Here is a 19,743-nt window from a genome sequence, read left to right as displayed (position 1 = left end):
TATTTCTGTCTGCATTGTCCAATTTTAGCAAGAATCCTGACAAATCAGTTTAACCAGAATCCCCCATCCTCCATATCTGATCACCCTTGATATCTAGTCAGGTTCCTCATCCCCCCACCTTGCCCCAGGTGATGTCTGGTCACACTAGCCCTCTCTGAGCAAGAATCCTGTTAGGCTGGTCTAGCCAGAATCCCCCCCCTCAGCCTGCTCCTGGGCTATACATTCCCACTTGCCCATGCATATTCCAGAGTTGAGCCCAGTCTCTCTCCCCCATTGCAAAATTCCATCACAGTGGTCACTATACCTGTTTGCTAGCCTCTCCCTTGAATAAAGTCATCCTTACTAGGCTTTAACAAATATCACGGGTTTTATTTCTTCTTTAATACTACTAGTGCTCAGCACATAATGCATTTTCTTGCCCTTTTTATTCCTTCTCTGCTCCTCGTCCCGACCCCCAAACACAGGACTCAGAACAATAAACCAATCGCTGAAGTCAGGGCAGATCAGCTTTATCAAAGCAGGGGGTTAAATGAAGGCCCAAATGATAGGAACTTGCCAGCCCTGTTCTAGAAAGTGGTTGCAGTGAGGTAGCAAGTGGCCAGTTTGTGGGAGATTAACATAGTGACTGGGGATAGGTAAGGGAGAGGAGGATAAAAGGGAGGAGATTTTTCTAAAGGCCAGCTATGTTTACTGAAGTATTAGTCTGACATCTACTCTAGAATAGGGAAGCCAAGGAGCCAAGGCAAGTACTATGTCTTTTTCTTTTAGGAAACCAAAGTGGTATTCAGATGAAAAGAGCATTGGTCTTGGAACGAGAAGACTAAGATTTTGCCACCACCGCTGGCATTCACCAGGGTGGTTTTAGACATGTCTTTCAGCTTCTTTAAGCCTCCATTTCTTTCATCTGTAAAACACCTTCCTCTCAGGATTGCAAGAGGGACCAATGAGGGACAGAAATGAAAGAGTTTGTAAAATGTCAAATTCCCATCAATAAGCATAACACAACTGGAAGAGTGAGAAGAAAACTTTGAAGATGGGTAAGGAATGAACTGGCAAAATAAGACAATGTCAGAATTGGTGGCTGGATATGGATTTTCATTTTTTCCAACATTTCCATAAACAGCCAGCAAAGGGAGGACCAGTCCTGAGCATGGTTTCCAGCTCTGGATAATATGAAAGGTCAATTCAGATTTTCACACAGGAGCCTGCTTCTCCCAGGAGCAGACTATTGTCTTTGTGTTATCCCCATGCAGATAAAAAGAAGAAATAAAAGTTCTCCAAATACTTCTTAAGGCACAACACTTCTTGAGATGCATGGATAATAGATTTTAAAGCGCCCTTCTACCGATCAATCGGAATTAGCCTAGTCATGTTAATAGCTAGATCTTACTCTTTTATATTCACACACAGAAGTCATCCCAAAGTACATTTACTCTTAGCAGAAGTCTTGACCAGCTCCTACCTTGGAAAATTTATAAGAAATAGTTTGTAGATGTCCTTTCTGCCTCTTCCTGCATATAAAACATCTTGTGTGACTTAACATATTTGTTTCAAAACAACGAGCTTGCATAACCCAACAAGGGAAGGAAGAAAAGAGGATCATTGCTTCCATCCTTTGCATCTATAGAATCTCACTGCATGTGTAGAATGCATATGGGACAAGGAGAGTAGAATTCCAGTTGAGATACTCTAATCTGCTTTTGTACTGTTTTAATACACACACATAGAGAAATAGCTGTGCAAATTTTAAAAACTGTTTCTATACATGCTTTTATGAGCTGTTAAAAATATAAGTTGTACCGGGGTACTTTATAGGATATTATACAGTAATATATTTATTCAGTTCTTTTTGGATTTCCAACCTTTACATCCTGATTATCCACAGGCAAAAACAACAAAAATAATTAAAAGCAGTAATACCTTTCAAGAAGAAGAGAATTAATTCACTTATGTGCCTCAAAGCCAGCTTCCCCAAACCCTGTCAATGCCTTGTTGAATGACGTGTTTGAGGTCAGCAGTTACCAAGGTCAGCAGATAACATTCTTCATATGAATTTTATATCACCGCAGCCTTTCCAGAAAGACACTGACAGATCAAAGAACTAGTTCTCCTACAGCAAGAGCATCCTCAGAATGTAGATTATGTGAAGCAAGTTCTCTCCTTAAACTAAATTTGCAGTGTCCCTTCTTTGGACCTTCTTACAGATTTACCATAAAATTAGCACAAAATGCTTGAGACTATTCACGGACAGGACAATAATAACAATATATTCCTTTCAGCTTTGATCTTATCCCCAAACAAGGAATGCTCACAAAACCTTGGAAATATAGTACTGTCATGGTTCCGTCTTTTCTGAAAAATGTTGATTTCAAGACCAATACGGAAAAGCTGAACCTTTTGCAATAAAAGGAAATACTCGGTACTTTGTCCTATGTTGCTTGGCAACTACAGGCTATAAATGGATTTTATGATTATAAAGGCTCTGGAATTAATGTGAACATGTAAAAGTTGTAATAACTCCCTGGAGACAGGAGTGTTTCTTTGAAAAAGAAATATGTGTGTGTGTGTGTGTGTGTGTGCGCGTGTGTGTGTGTGTGTGTGTGTGGCTTACGCTCATTCTTGTTTCGAAAGCAAGCAAGCAAGTAACTTGGTTCCTTCACACTTGCAAATGTTATCATAAAATCAATAACTATTATTTATTTCATCATTAATCTCCATAACCCTAAGAAGTAGATGTTATTATCCCCATTTTACAGATGGAGAAAACTGAAATTTTAAAATGTTAAGTAATTGGCCCAGGGTCACACAACTAAGAAGCAGAGGAACCAGGATTCAAACCCAGGTCTGCCTTGGTTCACCAAGCCCTAGGCCACCACCCACAGCCATAAATTCACAGGAAGCATATTTCTCGGCTCCTAATCTTTGAGGCTATTGATCACTTTCACCCTAGGGGAGGGACACTCTTTTCTGCTAGCAAGTCATCTCACGTTCTCCTTAGAACACATGACCTCACACTGCTATACATGACAATTGTTTCTTACGTTGCTACCATCAGGATATCAGATATCAGAGTATCGTCTCACTGGACCTTTTGTCCTGACTCTGGTTACCAAAAAAGCCACGTTGGAGAGTTAGCATTTTCTACTACACTTCTGAGCAACGCCGCTGCCTAAATCCCCTCTATAGATGTTTGGCTTGCACCGAGCAGTACCTCAGGCCAGGGTTGCTGTTCTTCTATCTTTGCATTCTTATTGGTAGCCTTATCTTTGGAGTATCTGTAGCTGCCTGCTCTACAAACATAAACTATTGCCTTTCTACCACATCTGATGACACTGGAGCTGGGCTTCGCAAAAAAAAAAAAAAGAAAAAGCCAGATGGCACTAATGTACCAACCACTCAGGCTCCAGAATAATTTCATCTATGGAATGGAATTACATGCAAATTGGCAAACTGTCACACAACACACACACACACACACACACACACACACACACACACACGTCCTGGTCGTCTGAACAGGAGCCGTGAGTTCCACAGCTCACGTCTATAGATGTTCCTCCACAACCTGCTTAGAAAACACTGGGCAGAGTGACTAGGGCACAAGCCTCCAGAGAAAGACAGGCTTCTGTCTAGCTCCAAGCTCTCAGACGTAACAGCTGTGCGAATGTGCGCAAGATGCAAACCTCTGAATCTCTTTCCTCATCTATGAAGTCGTGATGACATTACCTTCTTGTCCATTTTGTTGTGCAAATTAAGAATTAATACAGCTAAGGGTTTAGTACAGTGTCTCCCATAAAGTCAAGGGCTCATTACAGGGTAGTGGTTTTCTGACTGATCACAGGCTGTTTCAGGGAGCTCCTTTAAAAGAATAAACATTTTCTTAATTATAGGTTACTGATCATACTACTTCACTGGGCAGTAACTGTGCGTCAGGCACCATGCAAAGCCCTTTGCCTCTATCATCTTACTCAATTCTCACTCCTCCCCTGTGAAATATCTACTTCGCTTGATAGCTGAGGACACAGTCTCAGAGAGATCCAGTCATTTGCCAAGGCTGCATCATAAGTCCATGGTAGAGGTGGGATTTGCACCCAGGGCAATCTGGATGCAAAGCCTGTGCTCTAACCACTATGTCACTCATCACCACACATGCAGATTGGAGAAAGGAGCTCAAGGTCAATGTGTGTGATTTGTAATGGTGCCTGATTTCCAGAGGTGATACAGGTGGCCTGTAAAACGTGGGAAAGACATGTAATCAGACAATCCCCCAAGATCATTCCTGCAAACTCCCAGGGCCATTACCTTGACTGTGTTTCCTGGTGCCTGGACCTTTTTTTTTTTTTTAAGTGGGATCCACACCAAGAATGGACCCCAACATGGGACTTGAACTCATGACCCTGAGATCAAGACCTGAGCTGAGATCAAGAGTCAGACACAAAACTGACTGAGCCACGCAGGCGCCCCTGGGCCTTTATTTTTGCTCAGGACTGCAGCGTCCACTCCTCTGTTAGACTCCAAAAGTCTCCTGATGACTTCTAAGTATTGATTCTGATTCACAGTTCATGGCCCAGTTTGAGTTAAAGGCTGAACCTGTCATAAAGAGACTTGGATTTTGAATCTCTCCATCCCCAGTTAGCATCTCTGCCATGTTTTCTACTGAGCACCACACCACCTTCATTCCCTTCCCACTAATAGTTCCTTTTAAGGAGAACAGAGTTACCACACTAGAGGAAGATCCCTACTATAGATCACAGATCCAAGAGTAATCCACATAACAAACTTCGATGAGGAGCTGTGATTTCCTCTCCAGAGTTGGTCTGGATATTAAAATATCTGTGAGAAAATGAGCACAAACTGAACAACTATGTATAATGCAAAAAAGGCCCCTGTTTCCCCACCAGAAATTCTGGTCAAGAATCTCACTCACTTAACACACATTCAACAAACATCTACGTAACTGCAACATGCAAGACAGTGAGCCTGCAGAGATGAACTAGACAAAGGCAAATCCTCACACGGAGATGCTTACAGTATCCTCTGTGGGAGAAAGACATGCAAAACACAGAAATTGAACTTTAATGTAAAGGATGTGCATCCAAAGATGTGCACAAAGTGCTGGAGAAGCATGGAGAATTTCGCTTCCAACTTAGCCCAGGGAAGTTTGCTGGAGAAAGAAGTAGGAAAGTGCATTGTGGGTCGAGGGCACAGTCAAAGACCCAGTGTTATGAAAGGGCAGGATGCATTCAAGAAACCATGAAAAGCTGTGAGGCTGGGGTATAGATAATAGTAAGAACAACACTGAAGATAATAATAGTAATAGCAAACATAATAGTAATCCGGGGACTGTTCTGAGCCTCATGTATACCGCATCATGTAACCTGCCCAAAGCCTATTAGACAGGTACTAGTAGTGTTCCAGTTTGATAGATACATAACTGAGACACTGAGAGATGAAGTAACTTGACGAAGATCACACAGCTAGCAAGGGGCAGAGTCAGGATTAGAACTCGGGCCCTGGAGTATGCCCTTAACCACTTATATCAAACCATCTGTAATAGATATGAGTATGGAGGAGTCCCCTGCGATAAGGACACCTGGAATGTTATCTTGGGACAATTATGCTAAGCTCAGGCAAAGGAGATCCAACAGAAAATGTTTAAGCAATGGCATCCACATGAGTCAACAGCAAAGTGGAAGGTGGTCAGCACAAGGACAGAAGTTAGGAGACTCTTGTAAGAGATGAAATGTTTGAACAGAGGGGAGGTTGCAGCTGAAAGACATTTCTAAGGTGGAAGCAACAATTTGATAAATGATTAGCTATAGAGTATAGAAGGAGTCTTCAAGAGTGGCACCCCAGTTTCTAGTTTGGGGGGTTTGTTGGAGAGTGAAGGGAACCCAGGAGGCAGTGAAGATTGAAATCAGAGAGGAGAAGGTTAATGTGTTCCACTCTGAATGGGTGGATTTGGGAAAACTGAGGGACACTTGGGCAAATACATATGTACTTTAAACAGCTATAAATCTAGGTCTGGAACTTGGCAATAGAGTTTGGGATATGCTGATCCATGGGAATGCCCACTCAGGGTAAGCTTTGGTGTTCAAATAAGAGAGTTTCTGAAACGGGACTTGTGGGCAGACAAGGGGGGGGGGCGAACTACTGAAAGCACCCAAGAGGACACAGAGGCTGAAGGAGAACCAGGAAAGAAGATGCCAGTGGATCAAACAGGATAAAGCTTCCACGAGTGAACAATGGGCGATGGTGACAAATCCCAGAGACACCGCCAGGAGGATGAGGGCCGAAGGTTTTTTAATGCAATCTAGCCATTAGGAGAAATTTCAGAAGAGCAAGTCAGAGCAGAAGCCAGATTAAATTGGGTTGAAAAGCAAATAGGACGTGAAGAATAGAGTGGGTATTTTTCAGAGTTTGGTGATGAAAGAGAAGTGAATGTCTGGAAGGAGGGTTAGAGTTGAGAAAAGAGAATTAAATCTCCTCGCTGACCCACTGATACCTGAATTTTGCTATTATTCACACCTCCCCAGGATGTTTTATTACCCTCTCCACTCCCTTGTATTGACTTTATTACATCAATTTTTAAGGTATTATGTAATATAAAGTATTCCCTGAATCTTTTTAGAAGTAGGCTAGGCACAAATAATCAACAAATGTTGATCCACTGCCAAGAGCTTCCTCTTAGCAGACTGGGCCCCTGGAAGCCTCTCTTCAAGTACTTCTGGCACAGCCCCTGGGGACAGAAGGAAGCCCAGGGCAAAGGAAATAATCACCTTTTTCTGGTGATTTTCCTATACTCAACAATAAAACTGAGAGCAGACTTTTAAGAATTCCCTCCCTTTTTGGTTACAGTATCACTTTGGTATAAGTGTTTTCTGATACGGTGACAACTCAGAGTATAGAGGTGAAACCATGAACTATTTTCATTACTGCTCTTAATTGTGTCATCATATCTCCCTATCCCATCTCTTCACAACGTTTTAAGTAGAATCTCTAAGTTTCTAGACTCTAATTGTTGAAACATGCCGCAGTCTAGGATCTTCTCCCTAGTTCCAAGGGCATCCTCTCCATCATGGGAGGCTCCAGGCTCGGGCTCCCTCAGGAGGGGCAGGTGAGAGAAGCCGCCAACAGCCTGAGACCAGAGCAGGGGTCCCTCAGCTCTTCCGAGTCACAGACCTCATGAGGCATCTGATGAAAAGTAAGGAGGCTTCCGCTGACGTATTAGCCTACACAAACACCTATTTCCACTCAGTGTCAGAGGCTTCGAGTCCCCCTGAATCTTATCCCAGGTTAAGGACTCTGGGCATAGAGTATCTTTTTTAGTAAAAAAATGAAAATGAATATCAGACAGCAGTGATAGGGACAGTCTACAGATTGATTTTTAAAGAAACTTCCTAGCAGATAATTCGGCAATACTTACCAAAGAGCTAATTTAAAAAAAAAAATTCTATATGCCAGTAACTCTATTTTGAGGAGATTCATACAAAGTAAATAACTAAGGGTTTGGGGGGAAATTTGATCACAGTATATGTAGAACAGGTTAAAAAAAAAAAAAAAAACTAGAACAAGCCCAAATGTCCAGCAGTAAGAACTGGTTAAATTACAGAACATCTCAAATAAAGGTTCTCCCACATGTTCCTGGGGGCTGAGAAGGGGAGGTGTCCTCCTTGCTCTTCTGCTACTTTCAGACTAGCTTTCCTCCTCCTTTCTTCAAATGAAGCACATGCCAGATGACCAGGCCCCCTCCTGGTAGTCCCGTCTAGCAAACTCTCGCTCACTCACTATTCCTGTCTCACTGGACATTGGGCATGGGCTTCCCTCTCTTCCTCTCTGCAACACCACTCTCGCCATCACTGCTGGGGGCCTCCACATCCCCCCGACGCTCTCCCAGCCTCTCGGGTTCTTAGACTCCTTACCTCCTACTACCTTTCCTCCACCTCCCCTCAGACAGCTCCTGTCATGGTGCGCTGCGAAAACCTGGCTCCAGCCAGTAACTGCACCATCCTCTGAAGTCTCAGTCCCAAGGGCTGTGTTCTCTGACCAGCTTATCACTCAGTGACACTTATGTCTCTACTCTAATCATTTCACCCACTGGGATCCCCCCTTCATGAACCCTCCTGCCACTTTTCCACACCTCCTCACCTCCTCACCTCCTGCGACTCCCCCTTCCCTTCTTAGCCAGCTTAGATGTCAGGGCCTGTCACTCCAATTACTCCCTTGCAAAGACTAGTCACTCTCTTCCCTTCTCTCCGTCTGTGGGACTCACCTGGGAAAACCTCAACTTTGTAAAAATCCAATTCTTCTCCTGCCCCAAGCCTGCACTTAAGTGGCTGAATACTGCTGAGAAAATCATACAAACGTAGTGACTGACCTCACTTAAAGTAATTGAACACAAGTCTCACACGGACACAGCACTGACCAGCAATCCTACCCCTGGTGGACGACTTGCTGGAATGCCACCTCCTCAGAAGATTTCCTGATTACCCAAGCTTATGTAACCCACTCTCCCTTCAGTCTCTTTCCACACAACTATCTGGTTTTATTTTCTTCATAATTAATGACTCTCTGAAGTCATTTTATTTACTTGCTTATCTCTTCATTGTCTTCTTTCTTCAGCCAGAAGAGGAGCTGCTTCAGGACTAGGACTCTGCTTGTTCACCACTGAATCCCTAGCCAGGAACGCAGCACCTGGCTCACTTTGAGTGGCTGATTAAATAAAGGAAAGGGACACATGAGGAACTCGCATCCACATACTACCTACCTGGATGACCCTCAAGCAAGTTAACATCCACCAGCCTTCTGATTCTCCTGGAAGGATAAAAATCCCTCACAGGGCTGCTCTGACCTCACACAGAGAAAACAATAACAAGGTAACAACAAGAATAATAATAGCTAACATTAATTGAGCTCTCTGTGCCAGGCATAGCCCCTTACAACCATATTTTGGGATAATACAGTTATCCACATTTTATAAATAAGGAAACTAAGACCTGAAGAGGTTTACTTCTCCATCAACTGAGAGGCAATAAATGGCAGAGCCAGGATTCACATCGAAGATGACTGACTCAGAATCCATGTTCCTAACTAAAATTCTATACCCAGCACATAGTAAATGCTCAATAAAAAACAGTCCTACAGTAATAACCACAGGATGTTGCCAGGACACAACGTCTAAAATTCCACCATTAGAGAGCAACCAATCCTACGTTTAGATATGTAACCTTTTTTGACTCATTTGATCAAAACATCTTCGTGTCCTATGAAAGCACATGGTGCGCAAGACTCTATAGAGATGTGTGATGACATCAGATCATTTGCTGTTTGTACCTTCTGTGCAAGCCCAGGTTTTATTGGCACAGAAAGAAGAGGGCATAGGGTGCTGGGAGGGTGAGAAAGTGGTGGTCCCAAAGTGAAAGAAAAACAAAGAATTGAGAGACTGGCCTGAGGCCAAAGATACCCTTTCTGCACAAGACAGCCTTGTCCCGGGTCAGCCCTGACACTGCAGCTTCAGTCTTCTCCACTGCTGGGAGCTGTTCGGAGCTTCTGATGCCTCTCAGGAAGTCAGAGTCATCCACCAGTTAGAGTTGGTTTCACTTTTGGAGAAATAATATGCCAGGACCACCGAATACATTTACCATTCATCTGAGGCTTTCCATCAACTGGCAACACTTTGCTCTGCTTCTGTTTATTCTATTCACTGGACCTTTCCACTTACTGGGCAAGTTTTCCTTCTTCCTATATTTGAACTTGCTGGGTTCTCCAAACCTAGAGTTCAGTCACTCTTTGTGGACTAGAATAGTCTTTTGCACTGTTCTTTCATTCATTTATTCTATTAATATTACTGAGTGTCTACTATATGCATATAGGTACTTTTCTGAGCGACATCGCTCTTCTCAACAATTCTGCTTACCTTCCTTGGAAGCTTTTCTAGATCAGTCCCATGGGGGCTGGGCACTTGAGTCACTGTTCCAGAGTTCAGCATTTTCCCCATTTTCCTGAACATTTGGCCCCTCCATGGTATCCCTGTACAATTCATGGGCAGCAGATGTTTTTGCCTACCCTGCATCCCTACAACTCTCATTTAATAACAGCTACCTAGCAATTTAAATCTTAAGCAGAGAGATGGGGGCAGAAACTATGTGGAAGTTTGTTGACAGCTGCTTCCTGAATGGACCATTCTTCCTCTTAGATCTCAGGAGCCATCGGGTGGTTCCTGCCTGTCCACCGCTTCGGGTTCTAGAAGCCACCTGCTCCCCAAACTTCAATGAGTGTGCTGGAGTTTCAGTGGCCCAGTGCCTTTCTTGTGCTTCTCATTGTTATCTGCTCTTACTATGTGGTTTTTCCCACTCCACTCAGTCAGGGCAAGAATCTCCTCTTTTGCTTTTGTGATAAGCCAACAGGTGTTTTGAGAACCTACTTCAGGACATGACCAAGAGGAAGAGCTAAATAGGTTCTCAATTCAGGAGACTTCCTTCTTAAAGATTAAATACAATGAAGAATTAAATATTCTTCTCAAATCAGTTTTTATAAAGTGTTCTAAAAGCCTGGAAATAAAAGATGAGTTCCTCTGACATCAAGGTAGCCCCCAAAAATACCCATAAGGAAACAAATTAAGAATGTGAAGTCACAGCTTTCAAAAAAAAAAAAAATGAAGTAAACAGAAGAATGAGATTTACTGCATTTCATTTGCTTATTCCTTTTTACCCAGAGAGTTGTTTTAAGAATTAAATGAAATTATGAGCGTAAAGTGAATAGCATGGTGCTGGGCACATGGTAAATGTATAATAAATATTGTTATTAATCTGGTTCAAACTTAAGGTGAAACTGATAAAGTGTCCAAGTTAACCAACTTAAAACTTTTCAAGTATTAAAGGATATCTATTTTTAAAGATAAAATCATGACTTTCATACAAATATAAGATGAATGCACATCAAAGATTTTACTTAACTACCTAATTTTTTTAAAAAGATTTATTTGTTTGAGAGAGAGTACAAGCAGAGGGAGGGGCCGAGGGAGAGGAGGAGAGAGAGAGGGAAAGAAGCAGATTCCCTGCTGTGCGTGGAGTCTGACATGGGGCTCAATCCTACAACCCCAAGATCACAACCTGAGTCGAAATCAAGAGTCCGACACTCAACTGACTGCACCACTCAGGGGCCACTTAACTACCGAATTAACGAAGGAAGCAGGAAGATGTTACAACTGGCTCAAGGAGAATTCAGACTGCGGACCTAGATCTAGATCTGCAACACATGTATCTATCTATGCCATGGAATGAATTTACAAGTAAATGCAAAACTGGCTTTTACCAGATCTATTGATTCCCCCTAAAATCAAATTCATTTGCATATCTATAGACAAAATCATTTACATGAATATCAGTTATCTACAATGTATAGAGTTTTAAAATAGCTCTAAGACAATGAAAGGTATAAATCCCACAGAATCTGATAGTCCAGAAGGATGTGATCTAGGCATGGTTTTCTAGGGAAGATGTCCATAATCTTTTTCATCTGTATCAAAGTCTTTTACAATTTTTTCTTTATACATGGATCTTAAACAGAAGAGTTTTGCTGAATTAAACTCATTCTCCTCTAGTTAACATAACCTGATTATAACATAATACATTTCAATTATGAAGCGCTTAGATAATAAAGAGGAAAATGAAAATCCCCATATTCCTATCACTAAGAGATAACAACTATTAATACTTGAAGAGTATTCATCCAGTTGTTTCTATATATATGTGTCAGCATGTATGTATATATATTAACTGTTTTCAAATCAGTTTTAACAAACTTTGTTCTGGGAAGTTATATATATATATGTATATATAACATTCAATTGTATATACCAATTTATAACCTACTTTCCCCCGTTATATAGTGAACATTTTTCCTTATCTACATCATTTTTATAGTTATAAAATATTCCGTTATATGGAAAAACCATAATTCATTTAATTAATCCACCACTATTAGAAATTTAGCTTGTAACCAAGTTTAGTTATTATAAATAAAATAATGTGCTTCTCTTCTGACAACCTTTCTCTTGCAATGGTACCAGCTTTCTTGAAAAAGCCAAACATGTCACATGGTATCAGTTTCCAGAGGATGTTGGGATCCCTAGAATACCCGATCTTCCTCTGCTTTAATTGGCCTGCCTATTGCATCAGTGGAAGACCGGGAATTAGAATTGCCAGCTACCTGAAACCACCCTTTGTTCTTGCCATTTTCCTGACACACATCATAAAGATTTAGGCACATCTAAAGTTTAAAATAAAAACTAAGATCATCATGAGCTTTGACACTCAAGACCATTTAATTGAAAATGATATTGTCAATCCAGATCTTTTTTATTCTATTATTTTTTAAAGATTTTACTTATTTATTTGAGAGAGAGAGTGAGAGAGAAAGAGAACAAAGCGGGGAGGGGCAGAGGCAGAGCAAGAAGCAGACTCCATGCTGAGCAGAGAGCCCAACGTGGGGCTCCATCCCGGGACTCCAGGATCATGACTGGAGCCGAAGGCAGACACTTAACCGACTGAGCCACCCAGGTGCCCCAATCCAGATACTTTAAAAAAATTTTTTTTATTAAGTAATCTCTATGCCCAATGTGTGGCTCAAACTCATAACCCTGACATCAAAAGTAGCATGCTCTACCAACTGAGTCAGCCAGGCACCCCAACCCAACATGTTCATAAGGAAAAATGCATTTAAGGCTTAGTTTCTTAGAATGAAGGGTCTGAGGAAACAGAGAAAAATAGCTTTCAGCTAGGTAACAAATAGCCAGAACTTTTCTTGATTTTTCAGACCTTGATTTTTTTTTTATATAAGATTGCATTTAATTAGAACTGATAGGGGCGCCCGGGTGGCTCAGTCGGTTAAGTGGCCAACTCCTGATTTCAGCTCAGGTCATGATCTCAGGGTTGTGAGATCGAGCTCCTTGACAGGCTCCATGCTGGGAATGGAGCCCTCTTAAGATTCTCTCTCTCCCTCTCCCTTGGCCCCTGCCCTCCCTCTCCCTCTCTAAGGAAAAAGAAAAAAAAGAAGAGCTGATACATCAGCAGGAGCATGACATGCAACAGTTGGCTCTCCTCATGAGATTATAGGATCTACTTTTGCTGTCCTCATTCTAAGGAATATTTGAGAAAGGAATCACTAAGATCTAAGGGAAAGACTTCAAAGCCCTACAAGCTACCATTTAGAAGAGGTGGTCGTTGGACTGGGCACATGGTAGGTGCTCAATATTTGCTGAATAGCAGAGGTAATAAGAAATTGACAACCAGCTGTGCGGTTTTCAGGGGGAAGGGAATCACTTCAGCTACTGCCTTAATTTTTTTATTTCTAAAAATGAGGAGAAATGACTGATCCCTCATGAAAAGAAAGGCTTCAGGGGCGCCTCAGTGTCTCAGTTGGTTGAGCGTCTGCCTTCGGCTCAGGTCATGATCCCGGGGTCCTGGGATCGAGTCCTGCATTGGGCTCCTTGCTTGGCAGGGAGCCTGCTTCTCCCTCTGCCTGCCGCTCCCCCTGCTTGTGCTCTCTTTCTCACTATCACTCTCTCTGTCAAAAAAAAAAAAAAAAAGAAATCTTAAAAAAAAAAAAAAGAGAGGCTTCAAATGGAGGAACAGAGTTTGGTTTAAGCTAAGAAAAATACTATTAAAAAAATAATCAGATATTTTAGCAAGCTACAGAGAAGACTCGTGGAAACTGTATCCCTAGAGACCCTGAAAATAAGACAAAGAGAGTCTAGGAATCCTATAGGTATAACAGAACTTCCCAAAACCAGAAGGTAGACCAGATTAACTTTTTAGGTCTTCTCCAGCTCTAGAAGGAAATCAAATGGACTTTATGCTTTTATAAAATGAATTGGTGGTTTCCCTAAAATAAAGCGTATGTAACTGTAGCTTAGAGCTTGCTACCCACTACTAGAATGAAAGTTTCATAGACTATAAAATCAGGCAATAACAATCGAACTACATTAGTGTGCCTACTGTGTGCAAAACCTGGCCCAGGCCGGCACACTGATTTGGCCACTGTCAGAGACCGAATACCCAATGGGATGGGTCACGACTGAGATAATGTGATAATTCTCTTGGTCTTACATTTCTTCTTGTCACTTCTGGCAAAATCCAAGCCACAGAAACCACCATATTGTATTGATTCCTTCTGATGGTGACCTAGAATCTCACTACTTCTTTGGTATGATCACTCTGCATTTGATACTATTTGGTGTTGGGTCAATTCCATTCAACTTCTTAACATCCAGACTTTGTCAGGCACTCTACTAATCACAAGAAATGCCAAAAGCACTTCTCAATATGCTGCAAACTGCCCTCTGCATTCTGTGAATAAACAGGTCTGCCCTCAATTCTCCTATTTCCTCCTGGGAAATAACTTTCAAATGTGTAAAAGCTATGGTCACAGTTCCCTTCATGTGGACGTCTGACCATGGCTGATGAAACACCAAAGCCGCACTGAGGTCTCTGATGGCAAGTCCTTGCTGACATTTTCAACAGACCCACCATGAGAACATCAACCCCACTAAATATGAGGAGCTTTACTGCCAGTTCAGATTTTTAGAAGGAAGAAAATCTGTGTAACCATGTCCTATAGTATGCCTCTCCTTTGGGGAAGAAGTACTCATTGCTGTAATATGCCTGTCCCTTCAAAAACAAATCATTATTCAGTTGCACATTTTTAAAGTGTTGTAAGGGGTGCCTGGGTGGCTCAGTCGGTTAAGCGTCTGCCTTGGGTTCCAGGTCCTGATCCCAGGGTCCTGGGATCAAGCCCCACATCAGGCTCCCTGCTCAGCAGGGAGTCTGCTTCTCCCTCTGCCTCCCCCTGCTTGAGCTTGTGCTCTTTCTCTCTCTCTTAAATAAAAAAAAAAAATCTTAAAAAAAAATAAAGTGTTGTGAAAAACAAAAATGTGAAGGGGGAGGAGGTGTTCCTTTGCTGTTTTATATTTAACTATACTCAGAGAAAAACTGTCTTAATAAAATCTTACATCTTTCTTGTGCTATATTCAATAACTTTAGAGACAAGACAAACCTGCAATTTTTGAAACGTAGGGGATTAGAAGAAATATAATCTAGCACAGGACAGAGACAAACACTAGGAACATAGATACGCTGACCCCGTGATTCTTTTAACAACCAAGCTAGAAGATGGAAATCCTGTGTTGTTTTAAATCACTACCATTGATTGTTGCTACAAACACAGCAAATAAACCTCCACTTCCAATTTTAGGCCAGTTAGTATGATAGCATTTCTTCCAAGGCCAAGTTTAAGTGAATTCCAAAAAGGTGAAACAGTGATCACAAGCAGAGGCATTTCTCAGAAGCAGGAAGTGCATGTTGGAAACTGGCCTCTTACCTTCGAAGAACTGCTGCAGGGCCTCATTTTCCCCTAACACATCCATGGTGCTGGGGTCCTAGTAATACTTCCTCCCAGAACACGGTTTCTCAGAGCTCAGGAAGTAAGTGCTGTCCTCTCGACTTGAAGCCTATGAATGCTCTTGAAAAATCTTCATTTTCTTTTTATTGGAGCGAAGCCTATCTTCTGCCAACAAATTGTGTCCAGAAAGATGGTTAGGTTCTCAAAATGATTATAAAACCAGAATATGTGACCATGCAGGAAAAAAAAAATTCATGAAGAGGGAAGTGGTAACAAATCCATCTATCTTACTGTAGGGAACTGTTTCTACTCTGCCTTTCGTCTTTGTTTTAAGGACCTTTGTCCTTAGTGACACATGTAATTACATAAATGGGCAATAAATAGTCTTATCTCTTATTTGTCCTTTTACACCAATATATCTCCCCCTCTATCAACCAGATCAATTTAGCCATAACCAGGCAAATATAGAGTTTGTGTGTGTGTTTTACCTAGAGAAATCAATATATTCGCTTTTATAGAGATCTTGAATAGCAGATAATTTAAACAGGCTTATGCTAATGAAAAGTTAGGATTGGTGAAGTATTTCCAAATTTAATCACAGTGAAAACTTAAATTCCTTTGATACACATCTAGTCTATCTCCTCCAGATTTTATTTTCTTTGAAAGTATAAAGTATGAGAAGCCCCTCTAATGAGCAACAAAACTGCATTTGATTCAGTAACTCTTACAACTGAGTATATATGGTTCACTTTTAGCTGGTTTCACTCCTAAATATAAAAGTTTTGCTTTCCTGCTCAACTATTAATTTACTTAATAATAGCCTAAGAATACAATTAGGGAATTAAATTGTCTCTTTTAGTCCCTTCCTTTTCTCTTTTCCCCCAACATTTTATCTTGAAAAAGTTTTTAACCTATAGAAAAGCTGCAAGGATAGTACCATGAAATAAATACCCACTTACTCTTCATCCAGATTTACTAATTACCAATATTTTCCCACTTTTCCTTTTTCTCTTTTGCTATATACATTTTTGGCTGAGCCATTTGAAAATAAGTTGCTGACACCTTGACATTTTACCCAGAAATAATTCTGTGTCTCCTAACAAATTAGGACATTCTCCCACATAATCACAGTATTATTATACCCAAGAAATGTAATATAAATCTAATACTAATATCTCATTAGTATTAATCCCAATGTCCCCAAAATATCTTTTATGACTTTTTGTTTTCTGATCAAGGATCTAGTGAATGTTCATGCATTGCCTTTGGTTATGTCTTTTAGAGATATAGAACACTCTTGTCATTTTTAGTTGTGTGGCTTTTTATGACATTGACACTTTTTTAACAATCCAGGCCCATTGTCTTATAGAATGTCCCACAGTCTGGATTTGTCTGATTGCTTCATTATTGTTAAAATTAGTATAGGTGACGTGGTATGCTTCCTAATAAGTATTTTAAAACTCCACACATATAAACTGTTCCTTGAAAACAAGCAAGGTAATTCTATATTGGGGGGGGAAAAAAAGAGAGAGAGGCTTAAAATCTTACTTTGAAGGTCATATTGGGCCCCAGACCTTCAAGGACAAGTCATTAAGTTGCTTAATGAATTCTTTTTTTTTTTTTTTTCAGTTCAACCTGTGTTAAACTCTCTGCTGGGTGCAGGAAAGAAAAAATGAGTAAATAATGGTCCCTGCCCTCCGCAGGTTTAAATGTAGGGTGTGCGAAAAACACAAGGAACTATAACTCAAGGCAGACGCTGATAAGGCCTGGGGAAAACATCTCAAGAGAACAGAGGAAGTATAGAGTTATTTAATCTAGGGGGTGTCACTAAGAGCTGAAATTGGAAGAGACTGAAACAACGTAAGTGCACACAGAAACAGCTGTGGGGGTGTGGGCCTTGTGGAGAGAAAACGTGGCAAACAGGTTGGATTTGTACTTCCTGGAGAGCTGCTCTTAGGGTAGAGTGGGTAGATTTTGAATGCTGGGCTACATCCGATTCCATGCATATTTATACTCTCTGTTGATGATTTCTATTTAGGTAGTGGTCATGCACAAATGTAATTAAATCTAGCTTGAAAGAGAGCTGTGTTGGAACGTGTTGGTTAGGGCAGTAACAAAGTTAGACCAGTATTAAAGGCTGAAGATGGTATAGAATCCAAAATTGGCTATTGATTGGATGTGCAGAGCAAGGAAGAGGTCAAATGATATTTTTAAGTATATGCCTTTAGATGCAATATGAATTAAGATGCCGAAAACGTGTAGCCCAGGGCTAAATCTAGACTCTAAGTTCCGAGCCATGTTTTCTGGAGGCCGTTGGGAGTAAGTCATCACACTGTATTCACTGCCCAATGGTGATAGAGGATCCTATCCAACAGTTCACCCAAATACCTCACATTCTCAGCAGCAGAGTAATGAGTGAGCAGAAACATAAGAGGGGAAGAAATTAGATTCCAGGTAATGGGCTGAGAAGCAAAGGTTAAAATAGGGTCCCAAGCTCCAATACTTCCCCGGGCCAGGCAGGTAAGTGAGTACAATGGGTCAACATAAGCAAAAACCAAGCATGTAAGCATATCGATAACTGACAAGTGACCCTTTAGTCTTGGTGTCAGGAAGACAGGGGTGGTGGGGCATAGAGCAAACAGAGGCTACAGGCCCTGCTAAAGGGTGGAGCCATCCAACAAGTAGAATCACTCAACTTCCTCCAAGAATGTGGATTCAGTGTTGTCAAAGTGGCCAATTTTAAAAGTGAAGCTAGAAATGCAGATTTTAATTTTAAATCTCATTTTTAAATGATGCAACTAATTTGTTCAGAAACAAATCAAAGGTAAAAATAAACCAAAACATTGTCAAGGACAAATAGCACATAGGTGAAAACATGATTCAGCCTGCAGGACTGAGATTTGCAACTTCCGGGTGAGAGTCTAACCTATAACCACCAACATGGTTTGAGGAAGGTAAAGAGAATCTAGAAGAAAGTTGTTGGAAGGGCTTGAGCAGTAATCTAATGTAGCTGTGGTTTAGACGTTTGGGTACTGATGTTTCCTAGATAACTCCAAAATAAATAGGTAAAATCTGATGATGTGTCTCAAATTGGGAATGTAATGATGGGGACTTTGTCTCTCTCAAGGCTGTCCCTGAGATCTATAGCTCCAGAATTCTCGTACCCATACCACAGTCCCGCCTCTTGAAGTTTGATTATATGCGGATTTGTACTTCCTGGAGAGCAGCTCTTAGGGTTTCTATTCTTCTATATTTCAGCAGCTTTGCTCATTTGTGGTATTGTAAATTTTTTTATTTTAGTTTTTAAAAGATGCTGGCTTGGATGAGTGGTAGTAGTGGACATGGAGGGAAGTGGAAGGAAGGTATGTTTTGCAGAGTTGATGTGACTTTCTGATGGATTGGATTGGAGGTGGTGGTGACAGAAACCAAGAGCAAGCCCTAGACTGTTGCATAAGCAACTGGGCTAAGTGTCAATGTTGGGTTTGAGATGCCCATTAGAAATCCAAGCAGAGGGGCCAATGGGTACATGGATACAAGAGCCCAAAGCTAGGCAAGGGATGTCAGGGTTGGAGATGTAGAGTTATATGCAAATGATACGTGGTTTTCAAAGCCAGGGGCTCAGATGAGATGATCTAAAGAATATTTAGATAACAAGAAGGGGGCCCAGGGCAAAACTCTAGGGATTCCAGTATTTAAAAGCTGAGCTAAGAAAGAGCCAGATAGAGTTGTGACCAAAGCTGTCACAGAAAACCTCAAATTCCCCACCGTGGCTTACTAAGACCTACATTGTCTGACTCATGCCTCCTTCTCCAGTTTTCTCTTACCAATCTCCCTGACACCAACTATACACTCGGTCTTTTTACTGTTTTTCAAATATGTCAAGTTTGTTTCTTCCTTAGGGGCTGTCTGCCAGCTTTGGGTTCTCTCGCTGCTTGCCTCCCTGCACAAGCCTGGGTCTGGTCAGAGCCCAGCTTACAAACGTCGCCTCCTGATGTGGCCTTTCCTGACCACCCCATCTGGAGTACTCATCCATGCCCCTTCTAGCCCATTACCCCATTTTAAGTATCTCTAGAGCACTTATCTTTTAATGTTGGTCCTTTTGTCCCTTTCTCACGGAACTGAGAGCTCCACGAGAAGTGACCTCACCTGTCTTCTCAGCGCTGTATCCCCAGCACCTACAGCAGACCCAGTATGTGTGAATGAGGAGGAGTTCTGTCTACAAGTTCTGTACAAAGATTAATAGACACTGCTGGGCCCTCATGTGTGTCTGTACCAAAGAAACTTAGTTGTCTGATGAGATGGTAACTGTACTGCATTCCATGAAAAAAAAATGAACTATTTTTC

At 41.4% G+C, this 19,743-nt stretch overlaps 1 protein-coding gene across 1 annotated transcript in view; it reads right to left on the bottom strand.

Moving 5' to 3' along the window:
- MYRFL (myelin regulatory factor like) overlaps positions 1-15,424 on the bottom strand; it is a 111,841-nt gene extending 96,417 nt beyond the window's left edge. The window contains exon 1 of the mRNA XM_078074183.1: positions 15,379-15,424. Within this exon, the coding sequence (XP_077930309.1) occupies positions 15,379-15,424 (46 nt within the window). The remainder of the gene's footprint in view (positions 1-15,378) is intronic.
- Positions 15,425-19,743: the final 4,319 nt, after the last annotated feature.

The sequence above is a fragment of the Halichoerus grypus genome, chromosome 6 (assembly GCF_964656455.1).
Source record: "Halichoerus grypus chromosome 6, mHalGry1.hap1.1, whole genome shotgun sequence".
Taxonomy (NCBI): domain Eukaryota; kingdom Metazoa; phylum Chordata; class Mammalia; order Carnivora; family Phocidae; genus Halichoerus; species Halichoerus grypus.
Note: the sequence above shows the minus strand (reverse complement) of the source record. Positions and strands in the feature narration are given on the sequence as shown.